Source organism: Linderina pennispora, assembly GCF_002104995.1.
Source record: "Linderina pennispora strain ATCC 12442 chromosome Unknown DL89scaffold_41, whole genome shotgun sequence".
Classification (NCBI taxonomy): domain Eukaryota; kingdom Fungi; phylum Kickxellomycota; class Kickxellomycetes; order Kickxellales; family Kickxellaceae; genus Linderina; species Linderina pennispora.
Window position 1 is genome coordinate 8,352 of NW_024468289.1, and position 24,037 is coordinate 32,388.

Sequence of the window (24,037 nt, forward strand, 5' to 3'; positions counted from 1 at the left end):
TTATCGATAAAAATAAAATGAGGCTATCGAAGTGACGTAAAAAAGTAAAGGTATTTGGATAACATGTTTCAAATTATTTAGATTCTTTGTTCGATGTTGGTCATCAAAGGAAGAATTGCACTCATTGCACAATTATCATATAAATTCAAGTATTTAATGAATCTAATACAAATATTAAATATAACAATTGAGCAACTTGATATAAAAAATAATTAAGTAGAGTCAATGTCGCTAGGTGATAAGGTAAGTTTATACAAAACTCCTCCTGAAGATTTGTATCGTGATTTCGGTGGTAAATTAAAAACCTGTTATGATGGTAATGGCATTCTATTTAGATCCCTTGAAGAGTGGAATGCTTATCCGTACAAAGAGGCTATATTGAAACAGATCGATGAACTTAGATTATTCCTTAGAACAAAGTCTAGCAGATGGTGGTATGGAACTAGATCCGAAGCCGGTATGTCTCCAGGAAACATTGTTACACCGATTATTACCTGTTGTTCTATGGACATAAGAATCTTGATAGAATATATTTGTGAAGGTATCCGTGGTTCCAAGATTAATCTTCATATGCCACAAAGTATCATCTGCACTGATCTAGGCCGCTCTCTTGCTAATGATTTTCTTTCAATCAAATCACACAGTAAATTAGTTTTTTGTCATACTTTCTTAACATACCACAGTTTGATAGTCAATGGAAACAAACTCATAGGAGTAACAAACTGGAAATACGCTGGATATTATTCGGTGGAGTTTGATGATGTTATTTATCGTTACATCAATCATGGTGGTATTTAAAAATATAATGTATGTGGTTTATATTATTGTATAAGTATTAATAGTGGCAACAGAGAGTATCAACAATACGTCACAAATTTATAACCGTATAAATACTTTACAAATATCGCGAATTAAATTCATTCAATCAAGTCGAATATGATGATCGACTAATATATAGTTATAAAAATATCTAATACTATATTAAAACTTAGACAAAAGGATAAATTTGTCTCTTAATAGTCATCGAGTATATATTAATTTAGTACTAGATGATAATTTTCTATTCTTTTAAAATCATTAAACGAAATAAATCAAATCAGTGAGTTATTAAATATTGTTATAGATGTGTTAATAGATGTGTTATTCCATGTCAATAGATTTATCGATATGGAAGGTTAGCTCAGTAAAGCAAACGATATACTAATAACATAAAATAATTTAAACGATGATAATAACTTGGATTTGTGATTAATAATATTTATAGTTGATGATTTTTAAGATAAACTGGTATATTCTTGCTATTAATAGTTATAGTGTCTTATCATATAAATTCAAAATATATATTTTAAATAAACATAGAATATCATGGTAATATTATTGAAAATAACAAGAACAAATAAAACACAATCTGAAAAATATTCTTTATCACAAAATATAACTTTTTATGACTCATATATTTTTAAGATAAAATACAGTTTTGTCGGATATACATTACAGACTTAATTTTTTACATTGTTGTTATTAGTATAAAACATGTAACAGAAAGAGTGTTATTTATATTGTAAAAGAATGTCTATTTGATATTTATTTCAGGCACCATATAGTTTTAAGTTTAGTATGAGAATAACTAGCGATAGTAGTATCTTTGGCTTAATAGATAAAGAAACATTTCTGCTGAAGGAGATGTACCAAAGCAAAGTTCTGTTTCAGTCCAAATATTGTTATATTAAGACTTTACAAATATTAGCAATTCCAATCATTAAAAGATGATGACACATTATATATTCCAGAAATACATATTTTACCAACAAAGATGCAAATATGATATATTGATCCGATTGAGTATTATGAACGATTAGTATAGAAAGATAGTGTTAATTATGGAATGAATATATTTGATATGAGCAGACAAGGACTGAAGAAACTTAAAGATTGCATGACCACATAACGAAAGTATATCACTGGAGTAATGAATAAAACATCTTTGATAGTTCATGCTTCAAGGTTTCCATTATCGGATACTTCTAACAGGAAATAATTGTCTTGTCTTTCCGTTAAAATACCAATCAAATCGATAATATGTAGTTCATGAAATATGAAACGAAAAGTATCTTTACAACACATTTGTATTTAGGATATAAATATATCATGTTCTGTGTGCCAATTTCTAGACAACTAACTTGATACTCGTCGCGTTATGTAAAAAATCTCTGTAATCTTTACCTATTTTACTAAATATTTAACTATTACTTAAACCAATATTTGACTAAGTTGAGGGTTATTGGTTAGGAGAATCATCATTAGTTTTTGTCCAATAGCATATATGAACGGTAATAATAAAATTATCATCAAGTTCCAATTGCAGAGGGTCTATTATCACTAAAATGAGCTGTATAATTCTGTCACCAATAATCACAATAATATTTTTTAATACTAACATTAATCTTTATTCTACACGAATACGTTTAATATTACATAAATCCAAGAAATACTGTTTAATAAAATATTAACTAACCTCTAACTTAATTTGGAATAATATTTTAACTTTATTATTTTGTGTGTTTATTTCATATTAGTCTTAGTTCTTTAATCTTATTAAATATTTACCAATTGTTGAATTGAAATCATTGTTGTCTACGAAATGTATCTATATGTCATAACTATCAATATGTTGTAATTAACGGTAACTATATTTATAGATCAAATACTAATTAAAGAAAATAATATTTATACGAATATCGATAAATTCAGTGATATGAATCATAGTCTCATCAAATATATTTAATGTGTAGAATGAAGATCATGATCACGACAATATCCATTTGCGACTCAACTTCAGAAAATCTAAAGATCCTCATAAATAGAAAAATAAAACAACATACAGATTAAAAATTCTAAAATGTATCAACAGCTTATTTTTCGATATCAATAATGTTTTATGAATATATAAGTTCCATATATGAAGTATATTTTATTAATATATTGATGCTGATTAATAAGTTTATCTTACAACACCCTATTGAATATATTAACATCGAAATAAATATAAATATTGATATTTGCATACATATTAATATAATTTGACTTTTAACTTAATATCTATTTTGTCCAAACTTGTGAAATTATTATCTTATCTAAAACATGTTATTTTTGTGATATTTATATGAATTATCAAAAATTAATTTACATAACACATAGAGCAATAAGCTTCTTTTACTTAAAATATATATTAATAAAATAGTTATCATTGTTGTGAGTATTGTATATCCTAGATACATATTTGTTACATTATACTATATTATTGGTTGGAACTTAAACAAACTACTATTTCACCTAGATTGACACCGCATTGATATTTTATTTTCTATATTTGTTGTAAGGAACAGTTAGTCTATGTTTGCGATATAACTTTGACAACGAACATTAGTGGTTTAATAAAATCTGTGTTACAAAATTATAACATAATAATATCAAGCTTATAGATTGTGGTTTGTACAAATATCTGTTATCAATATCTGTCTTACATGTCATGCTGGTATCTTTACAACTACACATATTGTTAGCTTTCTCCAAAATATCACACACAACGTCATAAGTCAATTAGATGCCTTTTCAAGATAGAGAAATGTATGTTGACATGTTTTTGTTACTTTAATATATACCTAACAGACATAAATATCAACGGTGATTCTTGTTCGTATATATCTTATAAAGATGTTGAGTTAGTTATTTATATTTTAAGTATTTGTCATTGTCTGTCTTGAAACATGTATCTCTTCATAAAAATATTATTAAACTTTTGTAACTTTTGAAAGTAGTTTGTTTTTGAACGAAATGTGTCTTTGAACAAAATATGTCTTTGAACAAAATGCGTCTTTGTCAGTCCGATGATTGTTTTACAAAGCTTGTTCATGACACTTGTTAAATCACTATGACAACCAACTATATTATATCAGTTATGTACAAAGTTAAAATAATTAATGTATAATATGTAAACTATAATGTTGTGTTCATAAAGTTCTAAACATACACACAAAAATCTTTGAATAATAACTTGTAACTTTTGAATAATACAATTAGAGCAATATTTTAAAAATTTATACAACATGTTTCTATTTATATTATGTTTGATTGTACATTTCACAATTTATATTATTTAGATTATGTCTTAAGTTTTATAGAATTAGATGATATAATAATACAATAGTATCCAGTTAACAATATTCAAGTCACCGAATAGCTACTATTACTAGATAATATTACTTTGCGTAACTTATCAATCTCATAACATATTTCGAAAAAAGACAAATAGAAAAGATTAACTGGACATTGTAAAAAGTTATTTAAAATATAGGAGGTAATATTATTAATTAATATCAATATTGTCTATAGTGTGATAGTATCTGTCAGAGTTATAATTAGTCCTTTAAAATAACTTATAAAACTTAGACATTACTCAATAAATTGAAGACAAGCTAATAGTTATACCTGCTATTTAATACATGTCAAGTAGAATAAATCTTGTTACTATTATTAACTTATATGATAATGGTCTTCTATTCGAAAAAACTAATAATATAAATTTTCTAAAATTACAAAAAATATTTTTAGACATTGAAGGGATTAATTATTATAGATTATTAGAAAGTCTAGAAGAGTGTTATTGAATATCTAAAGTTATGTTAAAAATTAAACGCTTGTAGCAGATAACAATATAACTAAATAAAAGAGAGACTTAATGTTTACGAATCTTAGTCTATTATCTTGTAGTATACTTTTATTGTCAATGATATTATTGGTTAGTTGACTGAGATTTTGTATAAGATGATAGTGATAAACTTGAGTCAACTATAATTAAGATAACAGGAACAAATACTAAATTTTATAAACTCAATTTGAATAATATTTTTATTACAGACTATAATTTTTTGGAATATAAATGCGATTTAGTTATTGCATAGTATCCATTACATATTTTATTTCTTTAGCTTTATTTAAAAGGAATGTCTATATATATATTGTTTTACTTTGAAATGCTATGTAGCTTCTAATATGATAACAACTAACAGTAGCAGTATCTGTAAATTAGTTAATAATTAGAAATTCGATAATATAATGTATTTAAGATAGGATTGTTCTTTGCACATCATTATGATAATATACCTATCTTCGTATTATTTGATATACATGGATTGTATTCTCATAAACATTGGTGATAGCGATAGAGAGTATCAAGGAGTGTGTCTCAGGTTTTAATAATATATGAAGACTTTACAAATCTTAGAAATTACATTTATATTTCTGATCATAATAACACATTATATATTCCAAAACGAAACTATGCATAATAGATAGTTTATTAACAGTGATTCGAATATGGATGAACACATTACATTTGCTCCAATTGAGTATTATGAGTGCCTAGTATAAGGATACCATTTGTTATGAATCACAACAGCTTTGATTATCATATATTCGTGTCTTAGGTCTATATCGCTTTTCTTATCATGTTTTATAACAAATACAGATTTCGCTTGTGGTGATAATATTTTTGTTTATACTTTCTAAGCACACTAGATTCTTCGATGACGTGAAAATATTATGTTATTTTGGTATTATATATGTATTGACTTTAATTTATAAATATTAGTAGCAGCGTTTTAAAAATTTGTTGTTTTGTTAATGTAGGAGACATTATCCCATGCAAACCAATATTCATTAGTCCATCTCAATTTATTATGATTCTGATAAACTTTGTTCGGTTTCTCCAATCTTAGTCCTGTCCTATTCTTATCATCTAAATCCACTGTAATGGTTCCTGGATTGCACGGATAACCAAACACCCTAAACAACTTGTTCTCCGATCGCATCGCTACAATGTTCTTGCATTGATCTCGCTACATGAACACTAGAATGTTCCATTGTTGGCCAAAATTATTTTCCAGTTTGACCTTTGTACTTGCAATGTAACTATCGTTGATGTGCTCCAAATACAAGCTATAAGATTCACACTTTGCATTACAAAGTTTTACCACTTGAAGGACCAGAAAAAGAAATACTGCTGCCAACATCTTATAAACACGGATATACTTAATAAATTTATGATCATTGTTATTTTTAATTATAGAATAGTTTCAAGATGATTATGAGATTAATAAGAATCACGTACTTAAGTCAAATTTATCCCTATTATATAACTTTAGGACCTATGAATTATTTATATTTGTTAACATTAAAAGCCAATAATGAGATTGAAGATAATAACATTAAGTTAGTTGAAATGTATAAACATACAATTGTATGGAGGTACATCATAAGAGAAAGTTTAACAGATGAAAACAAAGAATTTATTACTAATTAGTCTCAGAATAAAATATCACTTCACAACTATAATCTTAATAAATATTAGAGTGAATGATATAAATACGTTGAAATTCGTAATTTTATATATGAATATTATGGAACATATTACAAACATTGCGAAAGGATTGTAAAATCTTATCAGATCAAACATTAATTATGTTATTATTTTAAAAAAAGAGTTTATTTCTCTCGGATTGGAAACACCAAGAGTCTGCTTCACCATGAAAAGAAGCTGAGCAAAGAAAGCAGCAAGTAAATCCCAGCCTGAACGTTGATTATTAAAGACGATTACCTCATCGCATAGGGGTTGTCATGTTATGTTTAAAGTTATCTATGCGGACAGTTATGACCCGTGTTTACCCAAGTCTGACAGTATGTGCATTCATATCCTTTATGAGTCTTCATGTTAACTATATTATTTATTTAAGTTATCCAGCTGGCTCATTTTTTCAGACCACCAAGCAAACCCCATATGTTCTGCTTTCATAAAACCTCTTCTTTCAACGTCATCAAGAGAACCTACTATAGACCTCTCCCAATCGATAATACCAACCAGTTTATCTCCACATACCATTATATTAGTAGGCATAAGATCTCCGTGAGTGACGTTTTTTTGTTTAAGAATACCAATAGCCGAGTTTAATTGGCTAAATATCATGTTTATTTGCTCAGGACTCATCTTATCATATGCTTCAAACATTGTCTCTCCCTCTATTTTTTGTATGAACATATGATCATCCCCGTAGAAGTAGAGTTTTGGAGCTAGGGAAAAACCTTCTTTGTTTAGATATCTAATCACAGAAGCTTCATATCCAGATTTGGGGTGAATCTTTAGAATCTTATCGTCCACTTCATATATATTTATAGGTCCGTCGCAGTGTATCAGTCTTATATGATTCGGTTCTTTCTTGAAGTATTTCTTGTAGAGGTCGTGTGCCCTCGAAAATTGGAGAATGGCGTCGGATCTGATAAACACGTTGTCTGAATCTATACTGTATTTAACGTCCATTTTATTTTGTATATTATATATTATAATTTATATCATTTCATATTTTTCATTTCGTATTCTCATGAACAAATAAATTAGCTTAAGATATCAACCATAAATTAGATGTTTTTATCTAATAATATACACTAATTCCTATGATAAAACTTAAGTTCTTGTTATTATATGTGTGTGAGCCCTACATTATTATATTTAAGACTGTTGATGTTTATCTTATCTATTTATTATATACAACTTGGTAAAGTAAACGCTCCAGTGTCATAGTTTCTTGAATATATTCTTTCTGTTTAATGTGGTTGTGCATTTACTCCTTTGTAAAACTCACACATTACGCTGTATAACATTGATACTTTATCAACTGACAATGTTTTACTAATACATATTTACTTTAGTTTGACATTTGCAGTTACAATGGAACCATTGTCTTTATGCTCTAAATATAAAGTATAGGATTCACATTACAAAATCTTACTACTTGAAGAAAATATTACTACAACATATTGTTAATGTAAATATATCAACTCCCTTCATAATTTTATTCATGAAGAAGTGATCAAATAAAAAACATATGAATTTTATAAGATGAGAATCAAAACAATATTTTTCGCTAGTGTTGCGTTGATCGCAATTACTATGAGTCTAACAGTTCTCTCTGTCGTCAACAGAACTTCTACGCGATCTATAATAATATTTTTCAATGCTGCCAAATACGCGACTATTTTGTTTCCGTTAATAATAGCGTCGTTAATATTTAGACCCAATAGATTGTATTATTTACTCATGGCGGTACTTTATTCGGGTCTGGTAATAACCGACACAATTTCATATAACATAACAAATATCGATTCTGTTGGAAGTATGCTATCCAGAGAAATGCCTAAAGTTAATATCATTGCTAATTTGTATAACAATGAAAATATACTTCCGGCGTGGATACGTGAAGTAGAGAGAGTAATTCATATTTTAGGGCCATCGAAAGTTTGTATTTCTATTGTCGAGAATTACAGCGTTGATGGCACTAAGGATATATTACACTATTGGAATAGTAGTTTGAAGTCAAGGGGTATTTGTAGTAAAGTAACGATAGGATACAAGGAGTCGACAACAGATAGAGATAAAATGCAAAGAATAGATAGACTATCAGAGTTGAGGAATGTAGCATTCGATCAGATAATAAATAAAAACGTGACCACAATTTTTCTAAACGATATTATATTTGTCGCTGAGGATATGTTGACACTTCTATTAGACTTGTATTACTCTGACATTGATGTTTCATGTGCTATGGATTATAATGGCGTTGGTTTATATGATGTCTGGGTAACAAGGTCGATACAAAAGAAAGTTGTAAGTCCTATATACCCATATTTCACCGATCATGAATCAGTCAAAAATCTAACAAATGGTTTCCCAGTTGATGTTTACTCGTGTTGGAATGGGATGATGGCATTATCTCCTAAAGCAACATCGGTTCTTCCAAGATTCAGATCAAGTAAGTCAGATGAATGTTTTTCTTCTGAATGTCTCCTGATATTCTATGATAGTGAACATAACAATCTGAAAAAGGTAATCAATCCAAATGTCAAAGTCGCATATGACTATTTCTATTATTTTCTGTGGAAAGAGTTGCTGAATTGGAAAATAGCTAGATATTTCATGCTTTTTATTGATTATAAAGCATCTCTACCAAAATATTATTCACAACAATCCTATGACTGTATAACAAAAATAGTTTAATACAAATCTATGTTTTAAAATAAGGTAATATTAAATTAATTGTTTTAAAGAATAATTTTCAGAAATATTAAATTCGTAGGTAATAATTCTTTAAGTATTAGAGGTGATATCTAGTATACAGACTTCAGAGACGCTAATATTATTTTCATACGAGTTTTTACGGAGAATGAACGTTGTCAAATGTTGCTTAATGACAGCAGTGTGTTACATTGAAATTTAGTCTCGTAATAAGTTTCAAAATATTGATTTACAAAAATATTTCCTAATAATATTGTGCCTTTAAAGTGAAGTCAGTCAGATAGTTTGAATATTTATAATATATTTTTCATATTAGAAATCGGATTAGATTGTACATCAAATCGGTGTGTCAGAAATAATGAATGAAATAGTATCTTATATTACAATAGACAGTGTCAAGTACGTTAACTACAAAGATAGTAATGGCGATATCCACCATGTAAGATTTGGTATCGACGACATAATAGATAAAAGCAATCTACCTCCTGGTGATATAATCAAAAAAGATGATATTCTACCAAAATTTGTCAACGGTATGAAAGTATTCAATCCAGCATCAACCACGTCTAGTTTGTTCTATATCAAAAAATTACCTTTGTATGACGTTGGTCTTTCCAAGGGATACAAAACCACATTCATGGATGAAGTACGCACCTACGAGAAGATGAATTGTCTTAGGATACGCGGAGTACCTACATACCATGGCTGCATCGTCGAGGACAGTTATATCAGTGGTATTGTTATCGATGGATATTCTTCAAGGTTAGAAGATATTAAAAACATAGAAGTTGTAACAATAGAGAAAATAACGCGTTCATTGAGAGCAACGTTAGCTGAACTCCATTCTAATAACATTGTCCATGGAGATATAAATCCTAGTAACATAATGCTGAATGCAAAAATGGATCCATTTATCATCGACTTCGATAGCAGTGGGCCGTCCATGCTAAAACGTGGATCAGAAAACTGGATGATGGATAGTTACTCTAAATCATGTAATGATGATATATATTCTCTAAATCTAGTAATAGAATATATTAACTCCAAATGTGTGGTTTCATCCAATTAAACATCAGAACAGTAGCGCTTTTGTGAGTTATCTGAGTAAAGCTTTACAGCACAAATTACGAGAGATAGAAGTTTGTGTGAAATTATTCTTTATATATAAAAGGTAACAGTGATACTTTGTATAAACCGTAAGAGGTTTTATCCTGAAATTATGGTATTTGATTTTTAAAATATAAAGAGCAAAGACGTTTTCTTTATGTAGTATTTCCTAGTTAGATTCTTAGCTGGCTTACTGTATACGTAGTGATTATGAAATACATGTATCAGTCATCTTAAGTGGATTGGTTGTTTATATTCTTAGTATATAACAAGTCTATTCACCAGGTATTTTTGTCATATAACCTTTCTCATCACAGTACTTCTTAATTTGAAATATACCATTTTATGTAAGTTTCAAATATAGATGTCAAAGTTATATTATCAACAAGTTGATAAAAAATATGGTATTATTAATATATTTAATCTAGTAAATATTAATTATGGTGTTCTTTAGCAATAAAATTCGTTAATTTAAGTTCAATAATTAACAACACATAGGTTTTAAGAATATGATACAATATAGCTTTGTTATGCAATATAGATAATTTACAAATATATTCTAGATCTTTATCTTATTATAGCGAAATATATGTTTCATGATATATTGTAGTACTTAAACATATATAAGCAATCTATAGCAGATAAAAATAAGATGCTTCGTGTAATATAATGTTGTTGGTCTATATATTTGAATAGTATGACTTTACAACAAATATAGTTTAATACAAGTATAGAATAATGTAAAGACTTTAATATTATTTTCATTAGATGCGACTTGATTTTGTTATACAGTGATCTCGATTCTCTTTTCTTGTTGTTCGTTATAATTATCAAGTTGAAAACATTGAAGGATCTCTCTGAGTAGAAATATAATTGGACTGTATTTATTTTAAGGATGGAGGCATATAGATATAAATTTTGAGAAATATAACATCTCCGATGAATTGCTATTTTAAAACTAACTAAACACTATTCATCATGAAAATCGATTAAAGTGCGTAAAAAATCATATACTTGTGGTTTTCCTTTAGCCCATGGTTTTTTATCAATTGAATTTTCAAGATTAAGATTAAATTTGTAATTTATTTCATCAATGGGCTCACAAATTCTAATAAAGGTTTTTATGCGACTTTTTCCAGGAAAATCAACGTTATCAAACATTTCTTGGGAAGCTTTGCCTATTCTCCAGATCATCATGTATCTCTGAAATAATGATGAAACAATTCCTCTTGCTTTGTTTATCGATTCCCATCTATCTTTGTCTTGATAAAAGATGTCCTTGAGGGCTTGGCAGAACTGGTCTCTATCTTGGTCCTTTTTTCTTAGATCTCTCAACATATACCATCTAGTTCCAAAAGTTGGCAAATAGAATTCTTTTGTTAGATCGATAATTGAGTTTGCAAGTGCCATTGTGTCTATTACCGGTTGTGTAGGACACAAAATGGGGTATCCGAATTGCGTGCATGCGGCGTAAAATGAGTAAGTGGTCACATGCTCGTTTACACATAAGTAAGGTTTTATTCTTTCAAGCTCTTCAACATTTACAATTAGTTCTAGTGAATATTTTGTGGTAAAATCAAACCATCCTACAGACATGGTGTTTTCTCCAAAAGATGATGTCCAGAACAGCTTGGCTAGAACAGGTAATCTACTTGGAGGTTCAGGTCGTAGAATATGTTGTGTTTGAGAAAGGATTTTCAGATTCTCCCTTATTTCTTCTCTTTTTTTGTCAAATAATGCTCTATACCCTTTCGCCTTAGCTAATAGTTTGATATTGAAAGCTGTTTTACCAAGGAGATTTCTTTCGTTTCCAGCATTATCGATAAGTTCTTTTGCTTTTTTATTCGCTTCTTCAATGTCCTTCTTTATCTTTTCAATTGCCTTACTTTTTCTTTTTTCTTTTATTTCAATACCTGAAATTATTTCGCGGAATATTTCGCATTCACCATAAAGAGCTTCGGCCTCTGGAATGGCCTCTTTATAATCATCAGCGAGTTTTTCCAGGAAGGAATATAAATCTTTTGCTATACTATAATATTCAGTCATTACGACATTACACAATTAAATTTAGTTTAAAAAAGTAATTCTCAATTTTAGAAAAGTAATTTTATTTAAAGAAGATCTATGACGCCGGAGGGCACTTCTAAACATATCATGGGTGCATTTGTTATTAATTCTGAAAAGAGTGTAGAGATAAAGCTTGTGAAAATAGAATATGACGCTGTTGAGGATCTATATAAAGTTGATAATTATTCACGGATAGAAAGTATGTCTATATTAAAAGCGATGAGGAAGAGGTATTATGCTGTCTCATATACTTGGGGTGATGTTACTCCATGGACTATGGAATATATTAATTGTAATAATGGAGAAGTCGTACCTCTAGACTCGGAGATAGTATCATTCAATTATGAATCTTACTGTAAAATACATCACATTATATTAAAGTTGGGTCGCGATATGAGCATTGAAGACAGGCCGAAGTATTTCTGGATCGATGCTATATGCATAAACCAGGACGATAAAAGAGAAAAAAAGACAATGATATCCACGATGGATAAAATATTTAAAGGTGCTGATAAAATATTGGCTATCCCTGATCTTGGCACAGATGATTATGAAAATATGGTTGACGACGAACTTTATAAAAACTTGGAATGTGATCCTTCTAATGATGAATACTATTCTATATTGATTTTATCAAATTTGTATTTTAAACATTTTACTAAATGGCACGAAAGATCTTGGGTGAAGGGAGAGATCATGGCCAGTTGTAACCCAAATAACGGACTAATTATTGTGATGAAATATTCTCTTTGCTCAATTCTGCACATCGAAGATTTCACTGAGTTCGAACAACACATTGAAGATTCCACCGAGGAGGATCAGATTTTTGATGATTATCTCAATGGTGAAAAAAGTATCGAACATCTCATCGAGTTCAAACAGAAATCTAGTCGTCGCATGAATTTCAAACAGGCGTTAGCAAAAAGAATGGATTATGTGGCACTAAAGAGACTTGCAATCAACAGCCTAGATATGAAAGATGATTTGTCAGTCCGAAATTTCATTAATGAAATAGTGATAATGATAATAAACTCAAAGGCTAGAGAATATTGTGACAAAGTGAGGGCGATAACTATGTACATAAAACACCCCAAGATATTAGGGAATTTGGATAGGTTTTCTTGGTGCAAATCAAACCAAGATATTATAGAAGAATTGCTGCTGACAGAAATAAATGGACATAATCTAATGATTACGATATACCTAAAAACATTAATACTATTAAACATTTGGAAAAGATGTAATAACTATAATATTCAAGAACTTATCCCAACAAGGATAGTTAACATATTAGGAGAAGAAGACGGGTTGATAGCAAATAATATAGAAATTTATCGAGAGAATAAATCAGTAATAATATCTTTCAAGTGTAATATATTGAGTGTTGGTGAAAAAGAAAGAATTGTTAAAAAATATATTACAGATATTATCAATATGTGTATTCGCGAAGATGATTTGATGATTCCATTCTCATACTATTCATATTGTTTACCTCGTTCAAATGTTAAACATATGACTATTGTTGTTTTACATATTAGAAGGAAAGAGATCGATAGCTCTAAATATATATTATTGAATGTTTTTCATGAAAATGTAAAAGATATAAAAATAAGCTATGAAAAAACAGACATGGTTATGTTATGTCAACAATGATAGACACTAGCGACGTATTATTCAAAATATTATTTTAAAATAAGTTAAAATTAGCGCTATAATGATATTTTATTTTTGCTTAAGAGTAGGTGAACAACGACATTTTAAGAAGATGATCTTTACAACATATGGCCATGTTTTTATATCGACAAAAACTAATACAAAATTATTTCTATAGCTCGACAAAATTAAATAATAAGCAAGAATACGTACATATCGAAAAGGTAATTGTTTATGATCCCTAGTATGTTTAAGTCTGCGTTTTTGAATTTTATATACTTCAGATTTAGACTGTGACCAAATCGAATTAATGCTATACGGGAAGACGATTGAGCTTTTTATATAAAAGGACTAACAAATTTACTTTGAAATTATATTTTAACAAGTTATATTCGAAAATAATTAATGTATTTCCACTTTATATAATTACATGTTGGCGGCATTCCTTAGTTTAAAGAGTTTTACACTTAATAAATTGTATGTTAACCAGGTTTTGCTAGTTTGAATGCACAAGTCAACAGAGTGTGTATTTTTAAAGAACATATCACAATATAATTTTGGCTATGTAATGTAGTCTAATATAAAATAAGATTTCTCGTCTTAATGAAGTGAAGTATGTAATTCTTTGATGTTTGAGATGTATTGTATTAATTAAAATAGCGTCAGATACAATCAATCAGCAGCATATAAAATTAAAATGCTTTATGTATCACAATGTCGTTACTATATATAAAAGAAAGATGTGTTTGATTAGTCTTTTAAAATAATATTAAACATGTTGAGTTACTCTATAAGGTTGATGAAATTTATAACATCACGCACACCTTCGTCCGAACTTAGATCGATTTCTTCACCAACCTGATCTGCTAGCATGTTACCTGTGTCTCGGTATAATAGTGCTATGTTTGCACTCATTGCTATACCATGTTCGCAGCCAGTGTCTCTCATATAGCCTGTCAACTGTGCTAGGGCCATTCTTGTATCTCTGTTATCAACTTTACATTCGATAATGAGCACTACTCTTCTCTCTCTTCCGCGTCTTTGTATTACTTCGATAATGGCAACATCAGCTGCTCTTCTGGCACTAACTACTCCGATAGCTCTAACTGGAAACTCCCTAATTACAAGGAAATTTCTATCTACTGTCTTATTACTATTTCTCACTATCTCTTCAGCTAGGGCTGATACAAAGGGCTCAAATCCAGTGTCCAGAGCATCAGCTTGGTACAATCTTATCCCATCCATATTATTTAAAAAGTTTTTAATTAATAATGTACTAATATTATTTTAATGCGTGAATTAATCAATTTATGAACTTTATCCCAATCGGTAATCATTAAGACTACAAGTAGTAATCACTAGATCAACATATATTTCAATAGCAACATATTTTCAGCTACGATATTGTTAATAGAAAAATAACGATATTACACAAATCAATACATTAACAAAATTGTAATAATTTTAAAATATATGATCAACAGGATGATTTATTATTATGATGAAGGGTTAATATTATATGGTATATTCTTCAACGCATTGGTTAGATTTATAACGCTTTTATCGATAGTAACCTTTGTGCATTGAATGTTACACAGAGAACATATTTCAAGATGACTATAGCACTCACATTTGGGACACAGATAACATTCCATTTCGTCACTCTGTCGCGACATTAACTGCTTCATAGTATTCTTAGCATTGTATGATAGGAGAACATCGCGTTCCATGATTCCAAGTCTTAAGCCACCTTTGATCTTCCTTCCTTTTTGTGGTTGGTTTGTGAAGGGATTTATGTTATTTTCGGTACTTCCGCCTCTTACCCGATACTTTTCGTCGATTCTCTGAGATAAAACAAAATATCTATTGTAAGTATACCAAAATCCACTCTTTGGAATGAGGTCATTGAGGCATGGAACTGAAGACAAGTTTTTTGTCTCTTTGATCATGTTAGTGAAGGTCATGACTGCGTCGTTAAATGGTGGAAAGAACCATGACTTTGACACCTTCTCTTCATGCATATAGTTACTTATCACTCCTTCCCATATTTGACCCATAGTCATTCTGCTTGGAATACAACAAGGATTTATGATTAGATCTGCTTTCTCGGTTAGGGGGACAGCGTGAGTTATCACACCCTTTTGTGCCGCTGTTGAAACTAATTTATCCCCGATGGATAGTTTATATTTATAACTAGTTATTATTATAATCCGTTGTTCAGTCTTGATAACATTTTGGACTATCGACGGTCTATCTAATACCGCTGTAAGAGGCTTTCTTATAACCAAGCCTTCAGAGGTGATATGGATCTTACATGCTAGTAGAGTTCCATCAACAACAACTGTTCCTTCACGAATAATTCCATCGGAGTCATAATTGTAGATATCAGATCGCCATTTAATATTGGAAGCAGCCAAAATATCATTCTTATCGATATCAAGCACAAATTTATTCTGAATAATTCCGTCTTCTTTCTGTAATAAGCGAGTATTTACCACAATTCCATCTTCAATGTTGTATCCGTAGTAACAGGCCCACTTAACTAACATATTCATACCATAATTGTCCCTACCTAAGGCGCGGGTAGTGAGTGTTGATATAAAGTTAGTGTCATGTCTGTTCCATCTCTTAGTTGCTCCTGTGTCTTGGATTTCTTCAGGTGTTTTTGGCGGAGGATCGAGAGTCTGTTTCATCATATTAGCCATGAACACTCCTCTCGGACCGGCATTATGGTGCAACAGCGGAACCAGTGAAGCAGCAAATCCTAGGAAGAAGTTGGGATTGGTTGTCTCCTGGGCAACAGGCATATTAGGACACATAAAACATCCATTGTTGAAATCGTCATCCTTCATCACCCACCGTAAAAGGCGACCTCCGTAGCTTGCAACATGAATACCTTTATTAGCTTTTACATTATCTAAGCGATAAACACTAACCAACCGATTCAACTTTCTTAAAGCTGATAAAATATTATGCGCACTTTTGTTTGTAGTTCCAACCATAAAACCATTGTAGAAGACTTTATCTCTTCCTCCTGAAGTTAACATGCTATTCAAATTTGTTTCCAGTATCGTTTGCTCAGGTATTGTCAGTGGAGGAGCAACAACAGTCAAACAGCTCAGTTGCGCATACAACCCTGCGTGAGCATCATGAGGAGTATCAACTGGACATAGAAACTTTTTGTGCGAAGGATGAAGTTGTCTGGCTTCCATTCCAATGTGCGTGTCGTCGCTGATAACCACTTTACGACTTGAACTCCAAATATCAATCTTGTTCCTCTCACTAACATTGTTGTAGTCCCGTTTACTCATTGTTGATACACTCTTAGTGAAGCCAACGACAATGTCCATCTTCTTATCATATGGCATATCAGGAGTGAGAAAGAATAACTTTTGTTTTACTATATTTGTCTTTAGATCGTTACGATCATCAACATTTGAAATATAAGAATCGATAGTGTGATAAATAAAACGACTCATACTAACTTTTATCACCAGATCCTCATTAAGATCGAAGTTATTAATATTTATATCTCGTATTTTTATTTTATTTTTTATCATTGCATTATCTTTTTGTATACTTTTATTCTCTTTCGAAATGCTCATCTCGTCGTCAAGGATCCATGATATATTATCTTCAGATCCCCATACACATAACTCTTCGCGTGAGATATTAAATAAAGCAAGAGCGTCATTTAGTCCCATAGGTTTGAAAGCTGCGTTGTTACTTCTAAGTAAGAATCTTCCTATTTTGTCAGTTCGCTTCCGGATCTCAAAGTAAAATCCAAAAGGACCATATGAATATTTGGCAGTTACCAATAATTTATGATCATCTCTTTGAAGATGTCTAACTATGTTAATCTTGTTGCCTTGATAAAGTATATATCCATCTTCACACATAGGCAGCAGTTTCTCGACAATAACTGCGCGATCATCTTGCTGGTCGGGAGCGAATCCTTTATCAAATGTATTGTCATAGAACTCCTTTGCCATACCAGTAAAGCCAATAGATGATGTCCATTCACAAAAGCCTTTTGCAAGTTGGGTAAATTTGTCCTGTTGTTTTTCGAATTCGACTGACATTGTTTAACTTTACTAGGCCAAAAAGATTATTGTTGTCCAAAATTTATATAATTGGTTTGATGTCAATTTTTAATCTTATGTTTTAAAACGTTGAACATGTGTTGGGAGTTTATAATTTGTATTTACAAAGATACTTTATCGAACATAGACTAACAAAGTAATAATGGTATTTATATCAGATAGTAAATATGCATAACTTGAATGAAATATAAATAATAAAGATACCCAGTGCAATTAGTAGACCCTATTGCAGTTGATCTAATGACGGCTATGGTTACTATTAAGTTAGTTTTAAAATTATGAGACCTTGATATTTTTAATTATTTCCATCAACGCGTCAATTCGTGTGCTCTGTTTTTCAAGCTGTTGCTTCTGCTCTTCGATAATAATCAAAAGTTCCTTTTTCTTGGGCTTAGGTTCTTTCTTCTTCAATCCTTTTCTTTCTCTTTCCTTGTCTTCTAGTTCTTTCTCAGCTTTCTTCTTCAGAATGTACTCTTTTTTGTTTTCATCATTCAAATGCTGGCGGCAAGTTGAATATCCATAATTATTGAGAGCATACGCCTTACAAGGTTCGTTACTATTGTTCTTGTTACTGCTACACTTAGGCTTGGACATTTTATTTTTAGAGAAAGAACAATATAAATTTTTTACGTTATACATTATAATCAATTATCGGTAAGAGCCTCAATGACAGAAACGCTCAGTATTATGAAGAATAATTAAATAAATTATAAACACGTTGCATTCAATTCATTAACTACATAAACATGTATCGAAATAGTTATAACATTAATTTGAAAGTGTATATAAAACAATAAGAAAATGGTCTTTTATGCTCTTATCTGTCTGAAATGTTTCGATTGACCGGACAATATCTAGCGACTAATATCTATAATACTTGTGTTATTTTATGTATTTATATTTTATCTTGGGTTGTTTATGTTAATAATTATTAAATATTGTGAAATAAGTTTTATCTGAGCAAATATTATATTTTCAATATGGTTTTATCAAGTATTTTTCAAGTTTATTGTCCAACATAGTAATTTCGGTATACATATTGATCTGATATCACCCTTTTATTATACACATTAACTTTCAATCTATAATCGCAAATACGTGTTGTTATTTACAAGAATATTATTTCTCTTATGAACGTGAGTAGATTATGAAAAGGACTGTCAAATATCAATAAAGAAAATTCACATCGTATCATATAAAGAGTAAAATATTTCCAGAAATAAAAATCGAACATAATCCATGTAACTAATTAACTTTAAACACAAAAAATGAATAAATGAGGAACATGGGTCAAAATGGATAAACTTAGACAAAATCATAATATTGCCAAAAGAAGGATAATATCCACTCAGAAAGGGAACGTTCTTGATGTTGGTTCAGGGCAGGGTGGGGATGTCACTAAGTACATGCGCAACAATAATATCAAGACTACCCTTTTAGAGCCAACTTCTAACGACTTCGGTGGTTTAGGCAATATGCTTATGGATCGCTTAAAAGGGATAAGCACCGAACAAAGATCTAAATTCACCGTTGTGAGCTCAAAGATTGAAGATTTTGAAACAGATTCTCTTTTTGACAATATAAATATGTTTTTTAGTTTAACTCACATTAATATCGAAATTCTTGTTGAAAAGTTAAACAAAATTCTTTGTAGTAACGGGAGTATCTACGGCATAGCGATGTTTGAAGAAGATGTTATGTATACCAATACACCTGGATTTAGTATCCGGTCTGAAGGTCTTAGGAGAGTTGTGAATGTTCACAATAGTCATGTCATCAATGTTTATGAAAATAAAATTTCGTTTAAGGCATTTGTTGCCCTGATGTCGAAATACTTTGTTTGTGTTCGAGTAGCTAAAGTAGGTGAACATGTAACGATGTCCAATTATGAAATTATGTTTAACGATATGAATACGATATTTATGTTTAAAAGAAAGAACACAGAACTAGGTATTAGTTGTTATATTGACGCATTTACGTCTCCACCGAGAGGTTTTGTCGTTGAACGAGAGTTGAGATGCGTTTTAGGACGCGACGGTTTGAGAAACTTAGTTTTTGATGAATGCTTCAACAATGACTATGATATATTTAGTGTCTTTAATCATAACTGCAGTGTAAGAAAATATGATGACGGTAGTATGTTGATTAAATCATTACTTTTTAAGAAGAAAGAAATAGTTAATCATGTCGAGTATAATATATGTGTATCGTTTGAAAAGGACACCAAGTCTATGCCACCCAATGTATCACATGAAGCAAGGCGACGGATGAAACGACACATCAAGAAATTAACACATGGATGTACTTTGTTTTTATCAGAAATAGAAGATTCGGAAGATGAAAAAAAGATAGAGATGGAGATTGAATTTGATAATGATTTATCTATGGCTGAAAGATACATGATTAGCCTACTCAGCGAAAAAAGAAATCCATTTCTGCTACCTAGACTCCCTCCTCCAAATCTTGTTACAGGCGGAGAATCTACTATCAAAGGGTTTGTTGCAACTCCGAAACTTGATGGTGAAAGATTATATCTGTTCGGCAATAGAAGACTCGGTATCTGGTCATGGAATAGAAATCAGCGGTTAGAGCTAGTGAGTGAACATTGCAATATTGATATTATCCTTGATTCAGAGTTGATGTCTGATGGTAAATATGTAGTGCTTGATGTTGTCGATAAAAAACTTAATCTTTCGGAAAGAATGTCGAGAGTCAATCAAATAGTATATATGTGGAATAGACTATATGACGTAGGGTTGGTATCTAAGACTGACAAAGAAACTATTGCTTTATATCCAGAAGATGGAACAATTTATACTAGTAAGGGTATATACAATTCTCCTATATACAAAGTAAAAAGAATCAACACTATAGATATAGCTGTGTTGTCTGACGGAAGCATCGCTGATCAAGATGTTATCCCCCATGTAGAAAAACTGTTGAAACAGAAACTGGAACCTGGAATTTATGAGGTAACCTTTTCTGGTGAAGTAATTAAAAAGAGACATGACAAAGCTCACGCAAATTATAGAGACGTCATAGTCAACACAATGACTTGGGTTAATGCGATGAAGGATCGCGGATATAAATTGGCTTAATTTTTTCTTATTATGTCCTTTTAAAATATGTGATATATTAGAAAAATATCTATGTGTATAGAATCATTTCTAAAGTGAAATTTTCAATTACAATGTATAGTTAAAGCTTTAATATAGTTCATGTTATCATTCAGACAGATACCCATTTGATTTCTGAAAATGAATATTGTATAGAAATATATGTAAACCTTCTGTATAATGGTTGGAATTAAAAAATTCATAAAAATTCTCCCTAGCGAGAGAGTTGTTGTAACCGTTAGTGATATATCTGATAAAAAGATTATCAAAACATCTGATGGTACTGTAATCATGTGTGTGTTCATGATAAATAGAGTATCTCGACAGCAATCATCACAAGGTGAGTATAAAATTCCCCACGCTATGATGGAAATTCGAATCGAGGATCGAGGAGGTATCGCGTGCGTGAGAATGAAACAGACCCCTCACACATCAGATATAGAAATCACTAAGCATGCGGTAATTGGATGTATAAAGTTAAAGATGAGTGGAGATGCTGGTAGATGTAGAAATCTATTGAATAACACTGAAAATAGCTTGGTAACTAAGGCTGATGTCACTCTTATAAATGACATCTTAAATAGTCTAAATGTTGAAAGTATTATAGAAAAACATGTGCCAGGAACATTATAGTTTATATAGGTGTGGTCACACACAGACCGACACGAGATACTTATGCGACTTTGGATGCGAGAGAATCGAGTTAGTTTACATAGGTGAGAGAGATGATATAAGTTGCAGCAATTGTTCTGATAGAGGGTCAGTAAGTACATACGAAACTACTATGAGTACACAGACAGAGGTAGAAGAATTAGAATGTGCATTATGTCCACTAAGAAGAGATGATAACTCATTAAGATATTGTTCTATTCATGCTGGTCAATATGAATGTAATCTATGCAATAATGATAAAATCCAAGGATCTGAATATTGCGAAGATCATCAACCAAACAATTCAGATCCAAAAATATACTGTCCCACTTGTGATATTCTCTTTGATGGAAACGCGCAATATTACACACCTTGCCCAAATCAGTGCGGCTTCAGTGGATGATTTTTGGACGATTAATTGAGCGTATGTATATTTTAAAATAATTGTATATAGAAATAAGTTTCGAATATGATTGAAAGAAGGTCACACTAATATCACTTAGGTAACCTAAATAACAATTAATATATCATAAAACATATTACATTGGACGGAAGTAATATAAAAATTACAGTATTTGAAAGTTTTGACTTTGAATTTATATATTATTAATTTTAAAACGTAAGTTCCAAATACTGACAATACAGAAATATGAAAATAAATGTGTGGATAAATACTATTATAATAATGAGTTACCTTAAATGCTTAATGACCCGTTTGAAGTTTTAGACGCTGTTTGTAGTATAATGCATATAGTTTTATCATAATATATATAGATATTATACTTAATAAAAAGAATATTAATATGAAAATAATTTTGAAATACATTTTAAAATACTTTTAGATACTATCTTCTATAGTAGTAAGTATTTCCTCCTGACCTAGATGAGGATTACATAAAATCCTTCTTAGGTGTCTACCGTCAACTACTTTATGGAATGGCGGATTCTTTCCAAATAGGTGGCACTCTTCTTCAGATTTTATACCGACCCAGAAACATGATGTTAAGAAATAATCGAATTTGTTGAAGAGAATATTTCCTTCATTAATCATATTATCTAAATTGGGTAGTATAAATGTATTTTCGCTTAATGGGAATACATGTTCTGATTTATTGTCTACCAGAATCATTATACCATCACCCGCAAAACAATGATCTTCTTCATCATCAAAATCCATCCATTCTACATCCTCCTCGACTTTCTTGATTGCTTGGGATAGATATTTCTTTCTTATTTCTCGGAAATTTTCTTTGCATTTTATATATTCCCAATAATCCGCAAGCTTTTCTCTAGAATTCCCCACGAAATTGGCAAATCCAGTGCTATTGGTGTTTCCTGTTATATTTCTTTCCTCAAAACTATTTAAATCTACACAAAAGAGTTCCCTATTTTCTTCTATTAAACAATAGAATGAATTAAAATTTTGACATTCTTTCATAATTTCCGAAGTAGTTGGTCTTCTATCCATGTTTATAACATTTGGGAACATCTCAGTTTTTTCCATATATCCTCTTACTGAGAATATAACGAGATCTTTAAAGACTTTCATAAGATATGAGTTACCTGATGTGTTATATATTTCTCTGAAAAATAGTATTTTAACAATTTTTGAATATATTGTTCCACAAGAACTAACTGTGAATAATTAAAATATTTTATTGTTTGAATTAGAAATATTGAATTACCTTAGATGCTTAATGACTCCTTTAAAGTTTTAGTCGTAGTCTGTAGTGCAATGCATATAGTTGTATCATAATGTATATAACTATTACACTTAATAAAAAGGATATTAATATGGAAATAATATAATAGTAGATCAATCGACAATGATTCTTTTCGAAATATATATGAGTTTGTCATTATATATCAAGTATGAAAAAATTAATATATTGTTGCCTTTATATAATTTTAAAATATAGAAATAAGTTATACATATAGGAATGTGGTTAAATATATAAAAGAAATTAATTCCTCCAGAAATAAATATCCAACATAATTTTGCAATATATAATCTTGTTAATAATGTTTATGCTAGAGTTTCTACTTGAAAAGTAAATATTGTGATTCTATATAATAATTAATATAATACAAAAACATATTGAATATAAAGATTACATTATTTGCGAGTTTTAAATTTATATGTTATTAACCTTAAACATACGTTCTAAATATAGACAATCGAAAATATGAAATTAATTTTGTGAATAAATACTGTT

The 24,037-nt window shown here is 30.1% G+C and overlaps 13 protein-coding genes across 13 annotated transcripts; 7 read left to right on the forward strand and 6 right to left on the reverse strand.

Moving 5' to 3' along the window:
- Positions 1-224: 224 nt before the first annotated feature.
- DL89DRAFT_271262 (uncharacterized protein) lies at positions 225-1,024 on the forward strand (the record flags this gene model as incomplete). Its single annotated transcript, XM_040888894.1, has 1 exon — positions 225-1,024. A coding segment is annotated over one exon (574 nt), but the record flags the coding sequence as incomplete, so codon positions are not given.
- A 3,300-nt stretch (positions 1,025-4,324) lies between these two features.
- On the forward strand, positions 4,325-4,839 carry DL89DRAFT_271263 (uncharacterized protein). The gene has a single exon (XM_040888895.1). The coding sequence runs from the start codon at positions 4,503-4,505 to the stop codon at positions 4,665-4,667; it is 165 nt and encodes a 54-aa protein (XP_040739501.1). The 5' UTR covers positions 4,325-4,502; the 3' UTR covers positions 4,668-4,839.
- Positions 4,840-6,569: 1,730 nt separating this feature from the next.
- DL89DRAFT_130955 (uncharacterized protein) lies at positions 6,570-7,377 on the reverse strand. The gene has a single exon (XM_040883321.1). It carries the CDS (start codon positions 7,370-7,372, stop codon positions 6,779-6,781), a length of 594 nt encoding a protein of 197 aa, XP_040739502.1. The 5' UTR covers positions 7,373-7,377; the 3' UTR covers positions 6,570-6,778.
- An 871-nt stretch (positions 7,378-8,248) lies between these two features.
- DL89DRAFT_212228 (uncharacterized protein) lies at positions 8,249-8,800 on the forward strand (the record flags this gene model as incomplete). The annotated part of the gene is made up of 1 exon (XM_040884217.1): positions 8,249-8,800. A coding segment is annotated over one exon (552 nt), but the record flags the coding sequence as incomplete, so codon positions are not given.
- A 627-nt stretch (positions 8,801-9,427) lies between these two features.
- Positions 9,428-10,322, forward strand: DL89DRAFT_271265 (uncharacterized protein). The gene has a single exon (XM_040888896.1). The coding sequence runs from the start codon at positions 9,483-9,485 to the stop codon at positions 10,191-10,193; it is 711 nt and encodes a 236-aa protein (XP_040739504.1). The 5' UTR covers positions 9,428-9,482; the 3' UTR covers positions 10,194-10,322.
- Positions 10,323-11,200: 878 nt separating this feature from the next.
- DL89DRAFT_261384 (uncharacterized protein) lies at positions 11,201-12,277 on the reverse strand (the record flags this gene model as incomplete). The annotated part of the gene is made up of 1 exon (XM_040885843.1): positions 11,201-12,277. One exon carries the CDS (start codon positions 12,275-12,277, stop codon positions 11,201-11,203), a length of 1,077 nt encoding a protein of 358 aa, XP_040739505.1.
- Positions 12,278-12,362: 85 nt separating this feature from the next.
- On the forward strand, positions 12,363-12,909 carry DL89DRAFT_271266 (HET-domain-containing protein; the record flags this gene model as incomplete). Its single annotated transcript, XM_040888897.1, has 1 exon — positions 12,363-12,909. A coding segment is annotated over exon 1 (524 nt), but the record flags the coding sequence as incomplete, so codon positions are not given.
- Positions 12,910-14,707: 1,798 nt separating this feature from the next.
- Positions 14,708-15,222, reverse strand: DL89DRAFT_271267 (uncharacterized protein; the record flags this gene model as incomplete). The annotated part of the gene is made up of 1 exon (XM_040888898.1): positions 14,708-15,222. A coding segment is annotated over exon 1 (457 nt), but the record flags the coding sequence as incomplete, so codon positions are not given.
- Positions 15,223-15,437: 215 nt separating this feature from the next.
- Positions 15,438-16,895, reverse strand: DL89DRAFT_271268 (beta and beta-prime subunits of DNA dependent RNA-polymerase). The gene has a single exon (XM_040888899.1). It carries the CDS (start codon positions 16,756-16,758, stop codon positions 15,448-15,450), a length of 1,311 nt encoding a protein of 436 aa, XP_040739508.1. The 5' UTR covers positions 16,759-16,895; the 3' UTR covers positions 15,438-15,447.
- Positions 16,896-18,201: 1,306 nt separating this feature from the next.
- On the reverse strand, positions 18,202-18,648 carry DL89DRAFT_287348 (uncharacterized protein; the record flags this gene model as incomplete). The annotated part of the gene is made up of 1 exon (XM_040889905.1): positions 18,202-18,648. One exon carries the CDS (start codon positions 18,646-18,648, stop codon positions 18,331-18,333), a length of 318 nt encoding a protein of 105 aa, XP_040739509.1. The 3' UTR covers positions 18,202-18,330.
- A 701-nt stretch (positions 18,649-19,349) lies between these two features.
- On the forward strand, positions 19,350-21,152 carry DL89DRAFT_287349 (uncharacterized protein; the record flags this gene model as incomplete). The annotated part of the gene is made up of 1 exon (XM_040889906.1): positions 19,350-21,152. The coding sequence occupies one exon, from the start codon at positions 19,350-19,352 to the stop codon at positions 21,150-21,152; it is 1,803 nt and encodes a 600-aa protein (XP_040739510.1).
- Positions 21,153-21,353: 201 nt separating this feature from the next.
- On the forward strand, positions 21,354-22,262 carry DL89DRAFT_271269 (uncharacterized protein). Its single transcript, XM_040888900.1, has one exon. The coding sequence runs from the start codon at positions 21,462-21,464 to the stop codon at positions 21,801-21,803; it is 342 nt and encodes a 113-aa protein (XP_040739511.1). The 5' UTR covers positions 21,354-21,461; the 3' UTR covers positions 21,804-22,262.
- A 396-nt stretch (positions 22,263-22,658) lies between these two features.
- Positions 22,659-23,387, reverse strand: DL89DRAFT_271270 (uncharacterized protein; the record flags this gene model as incomplete). Its single annotated transcript, XM_040888901.1, has 1 exon — positions 22,659-23,387. Exon 1 carries the CDS (start codon positions 23,287-23,289, stop codon positions 22,660-22,662), a length of 630 nt encoding a protein of 209 aa, XP_040739512.1. The 5' UTR covers positions 23,290-23,387.
- Between the last annotated feature and the right edge of the window lie 650 nt (positions 23,388-24,037).